Genomic DNA, 5420 nt, shown 5'->3' with positions numbered 1-5420 from the left:
ATTTGTAAAAGATGTATCCCTATTGAATTTGGTTTTACTAGAAGCACTTGGTTAACATTATAACTTTGTCAAGTACTTAGAGCTCACTACTATCAAAGAAGATAATTAGTAAATATAAAAGAATATGTATCTAAAGATTACTTTGTAAGAAAATTCAATTTTGAAGTATAAAAGTAAGTATATCAAAGAATGTGTTGTATTTCTTACAATATTTATTTGGTTTTGACTTTTTATTTTAAATCATTAAGATATGGCATTTATATTGTTTATATTTTTTTGAGATAGATTGGGTGATTGGAATCTTAGCTTATAGATGAGTAAAAAAAAACTAAAGATTACAACTATAAAAAATAAATAAAAGCAATTTAATGCTAGTATGGCAACAAACAAATAAATGCATAGTAATAAAACAAAGAGAGATTTAAGTTTGAAATGAACCTAATTATGTCTTTTATTTTAAATTTCAGATATTTTTATTATACTATAGAATTAGCCAATGATTGTTATTATAGAGAATCTTCTAATTTTTTTAAAATTATATAATATATATATAATAATGAAGTTTATTTATAAGACAAAGAGATTAAAAAAAAAAACCTTCTCAATGGTTGAAATAAAGAAGGTTTTTTATTAGACAAAAATATATGTTGTCCTTTAAAATATATTTTCTTTTTCCAATGTAAAAATGTATGTTGTTATTTCATATACATTGCCATTTTTTTATTGAATATTTTCATTTATAATATAATTTTCCTAATAAAGATAATATTCTTTATTTCAAATATAATAAAGCCAAAAATATTACAAAAAATATAATATATTCTAATTTTATATTAATCTAGCTATTTTAGCTATTGAAGTAAATTAGAATTGCCTTTGCTAGTAATATTAAAGAAACTATTTTTAAAAATATTGATTTATTTAATTTTTTAATTAATTAAATCATTATTTTTGGAATGGTTGATTTTTGACTTGGAAAACTAAAATGTTACAATTTTTTTGTGCATAGAGGCATAGATTTTGACTTCTATATTATAAACCTTAATAGTTCAACTAACCAAGTTAGAATCTATTGATACAATGCAACAAACTTAAAGAAATTTTTGTTCTTGTTTTTGTTAACAAATGCTAAAAGTTTTCAAAATAGATATTAAATATTGCTTCAAAGTTGAAAAATTCAAACAAAAAAATTAGACCCACTAACATAATCCTAATCGGAAGACATCAAATTACATCACCCAACAAACTTTCTCTCGTCCTGAAAAAATTTAAGTCAAATACGTGAAACGAAGAGTGACATTTTCAGTCACGATGAAGGACCACAATCAACACCAGCTGTAGCCGAGCAATCTCTGCATGTAGCGAGGCACAGCACCAATGTACGCACCCAATCTGTACACAACCCCAAAAGAGGAACTGGAGCTGGAGCAAATGAAAGCAGAAACACAGTCTCTGTCTTGAGGAAGTGAAGCAGCGAGGACTCCAAAGCCCGGGTGGGTGACTCAATACAAATGATCTGCAGCACGAAGCTTGGCATTCAGATACAAACTTTGCGCCCGGGGCACTGTTAAACCATAGGCCTCTGTCATGTCCACGTCCTTCGGTTCCATGCTCTGGGGCAAGCTCAAGTCTAATGCATGCACAAGCGTGGCTAGCGTCCACTGGACTATGAGAAGGCCGAGTGGGAGGGCCGGGCACCCGCGCCGCCCCGTTCCGAACGGCAACAAATGAAAGTGCTTGCCCTTGACATCCACGCCGGCGTTCAGCCCCGTCATGAACCTCTCTGGATCGAATTCCAGCGGGCGATCCCACACTTTAGGGTTGCGCCCAATTGCATAAACGTTTACATACAAGCGAGTGCCGGTAGGGATGTGATATCCTCCCACCTCGCAGTCGTGGGTGGATACATGGGGGATGAGGAGAGGTCCCACTGGGTGCAGACGGAAGGTCTCCTTGGTGACAGCTTGCAGGTATGGGAGGTCGGACAGATCGGTCTCGCGCACTCGCCTGTCTTTGCCAATCCGGGCGTCCAGTTCTGCTTTGAGCTTGCCCATGATGGTTGGATTTCGGAGCATCTCAGACATGGCCCATTCAATGGTGACTGTTGAGGTGTCTGTACCACCGGCGAACAAGTTCTGCGCGCGTGGTAGAGATAGTGAAGTTAGAATTTGGCGGGCATGGTTTTGAGTTTTGGGAGGTTTGGGTGGGAATCAGCTGTGGAAGGGGTAAGACTGACATACTAGGATGGTACTCTTGACGTTGTTTGTGTCCAATTGCTTTGATTCGTTGGAGTCTTGCTGGTACATTTCGTTCAAGAGGACGTCAATAACATCTTGGTCTTCCTCCGGGATTGGTCCTTTTGCTCGCTTGACTTCGTGGACTTCGAGGATGTCGTCTAGGAAGGCGTCCAGGCGCTTTCGGAGTGATTTCATGCGCTTCTCCGTGCCACCGAGGTCCAAGGGACTTAGCCATGGGATGTAGTCTCCGATCATGAATACGCCTAGAAGGAGGAAGTGCTCCTCCATCATTTCCTTGAATTGGTGCGCTTCAGCTTCCGTCTCGACTGTCGAGTCTATGCACCCCGTGAACCGCTTATTGAGCACCATTCGTGCTACTATGTTGGCCGTTAGAGCATTGATCTTCAGCTTGAGGTCTATGAGCCGTCCTTGGTGTGCGTCATCCAGGATGCTCCTTGAGAGCACATGACATGAATTGCCACACTCAGCGAACTTTTTGGTACAGAAAGTAAAACAAACCATGCAAAGGATCTCTCATTATAAATTACACGACGCAGATTTGGACTGAAATGTTAAATTCCTTACCTAATCATATACTGCATTTCCTCTTCGCGCAAGCCTTTCGAGGCTTCCAATCTTCTTTGTGTGAAGAGCTCCGACATGCATATTTTTCGGAGGCTGCGCCATACGGGAGTGGATGGAGCAAACGCGATACCTGAAAACATATCCAATCATCAAATGGCGAATGTTGGCATTGAAGTGAACTGCGGAGGTCAATGACGTGAGATTGTTGGAGAACGTTCTGGAAGTGAAGTGGACCTGCGTAGTCGTATGAGAAGTAGTATCCTGACGTCATGTGGACACTGCGAGACGACCAGATTTTGTCATTAGTCAGCAAGAATTCCTTGGCCATCTCTGGGGTGGAGATCACAATGGCAGGCACCGAGCCTAAGCGGAGGGAGTAGATCTCCCCGTACTTCTTCGCCAAGTTTGTCATACTTTGATGTGGCAGCTTGCCAAGCAAGTGCAAGTGACCAATGATAGGATAGGCCGGTGGCGATGGCGGCAGCTTCAACCTTGGCCGTCGCGTAATCTTCAGCAACACCAAGGGCATGATGAATATTGCCGCTAGAAACACATAAAACTCTACTCTTCGGCCGGTAAGTCCATTTTCAGATTCGAACCCTGCGGTTAGCATTCTCGCAACCGTGGTCTTCTCAAAATACATCGCGATGGAATACCTTCTCCAACAACCTGGATTTGTTGTCCTGGTCTTTTAGCCTCTCGAATTCAATCAAATTCTCGAACTGCAAATCTCGTTACGACCCACAACATGGAACCTAATCGAATTGCTAGTTCAATACCAAGGACATGAATTGGCTCGGTCTGTGCACAGTAGGGGTTACCAGTGATCTCATGTGTCTACTTGATTTAATGTCATTGCAAAATCAAGCTTTCTTAAAGCATCATGCACACCATGAGGTCGGCTGAGTTGTTCAACGGTAACGTGATGGAAACTGGAGCGGGCTTGACCCTACACCAGAAATTACGCAGACATGCTACACTGAAATTCTCGAACTAGAATTGTCTCGTGAACGATTACAGAGCTGCAACATGTTGAGAGTACTGATAGTGCTATGCAACTTCTGAAACCCTTTAACTGGCAGGGAACTCGGAAGCACGAAGGTAGCGTAGAATGGGCGGCAAGGACCACTCATGATGGATGTGGGATCTTCTGGTTGGAAGGATGATCGTTCGCTCCTTGTCAGCGTATCCAGTTTGGGCTCCGGGAACCTCTGAGACAACTATGTCAAGAGCTTGATACCAACAGCTTTTGTACACCATTAATCTAGATTCGTGCAGATTCTGATCATTCCTCTGCAACCTTCTGTCCAGGATAAGGAAGTACACAACTTCAACAGACTGCTACAACGGTGAGAATTACAACATCGACATCTCTGGAGTGCAGCCTCATCATCGGAAACAAGAGTCCGACAGGACACCTACAGGATTTAGACGCAGCAAGCATGTGACAAAACTTTGTAAATCTCTCACTGTAGCAACCAACGAAATGGAACACTGCAGCTCTTAAGGAATGATCCATTCACAAGTTTTGCGAGTCCGTGCCTCGACCACGAATTCAACCATGGATACTGAAATCGAAATGAAACCAGAGCTTGCGATTTTATACCTGGAGAATGCGGGTTACAACACGAGGCTTGAGTCCCTACAGCACTGTGAGGGTGGAACCATCGTCACTGTCGCAACCCATTGAGGTCTGATGGTGTCCCTGGTCTGAAAACAGCGCTAGATGAATGAAATGAGAAATGCACATGGTTTTAATATCCGACGACCACCTTGTCAGATGCCCCTAACAAAGATCCTGGGGGTGGGTTCAGCATACCTTGGAGCCCACTGATTCGTGAACTCACACAGAGATACAAGTTGCCGAGTGAGTGATGTGATGCAAACAGGATCCATGGCTTATGTAGTGGTAGAGACCCGGAAGTTGGAATGTCAGCATAAAATCCACAGGATTTCCGGTCACTATTATCACCTGCACAGCCTGGTTTTTCACGTCTGTTCTGGAGCGGAAGCAATCTGTCAAGCTGGTGGAGCTCTTCTCCTTCTTCGAGGTTTCCTCTAAAACAACTAACACAGCAAGATGTGACTGCCTACTGTAAAACTGGAAGATCGTGGTCATAGTAACTCCCGAGAGTATCAGGGGCTTTAGCTAGTCTTGCAGGCGATAGGACTAGCCATCTACCGCAAAGACAAGAAAAAAGCAGAGAGAACAGAGGGTGGAATAACTGTAGTGGTGTTTCAAATTTGGTCCTGGTTTTTGAAGTTGAGTAACTCATGTTTGAAACTGAAGAATTCTGAATATGTAATAGTGGGAGGAACCAGAAAGCAATATTTCTGTATGTATGTATGTATGTGTACATATATATATATATATATATATATATACATTTAACTTTTTTTTTTGGGAACAGCTAGGAGATACCCCTTAACTGCATTGGAATTGTTAGCTGGGCACCTCTTTCCACTGCATGGGAACTTCTAGTTTGACATCCGATTTTATTGTAATGATAACTCCTTTTTATTGTATAGATGCCCCATGCCACACATATCCCCATACACACCAAAATGTAAGAAGTTTTGGAAAAAAATTACAAAACT

The 5420-nt window shown here is 41.4% G+C and overlaps 1 protein-coding gene across 2 annotated transcripts; it reads right to left on the bottom strand.

Moving 5' to 3' along the window:
• Positions 1 to 748: 748 nt before the first annotated feature.
• LOC112274230 (flavonoid 3'-monooxygenase CYP75B137) lies at positions 749 to 4720 on the bottom strand. 2 transcript variants are annotated; one of them, XM_090248412.1, is made up of 6 exons: positions 4642 to 4711; positions 4429 to 4532; positions 3057 to 4125; positions 2823 to 2952; positions 2241 to 2691; positions 749 to 2135 (listed from the first exon to the last, which is right to left on the bottom strand). In XM_090248412.1, the coding sequence occupies exons 3-6, from the start codon at positions 3463 to 3465 to the stop codon at positions 1503 to 1505; spliced, it is 1623 nt and encodes a 540-aa protein (XP_090104538.1). In that variant the 5' UTR covers positions 3466 to 4125; positions 4429 to 4532; positions 4642 to 4711; the 3' UTR covers positions 749 to 1502. The 2 variants fall into 2 exon arrangements, with proteins under 2 accessions (XP_090104538.1, XP_024359282.1); XM_024503514.3 differs by having other exon boundaries at positions 4429 to 4720.
• Between the last annotated feature and the right edge of the window lie 700 nt (positions 4721 to 5420).

The sequence above is a fragment of the Physcomitrium patens genome, chromosome 2, assembly GCF_059467195.1.
Source record: "Physcomitrium patens ecotype Gransden chromosome 2, ASM5946719v1, whole genome shotgun sequence".
NCBI lineage: Eukaryota > Viridiplantae > Streptophyta > Bryopsida > Funariales > Funariaceae > Physcomitrium > Physcomitrium patens.
The sequence above is the reverse complement of the archived record's forward strand: the minus strand, read 5'-3'. Positions and strand labels throughout refer to the sequence as shown.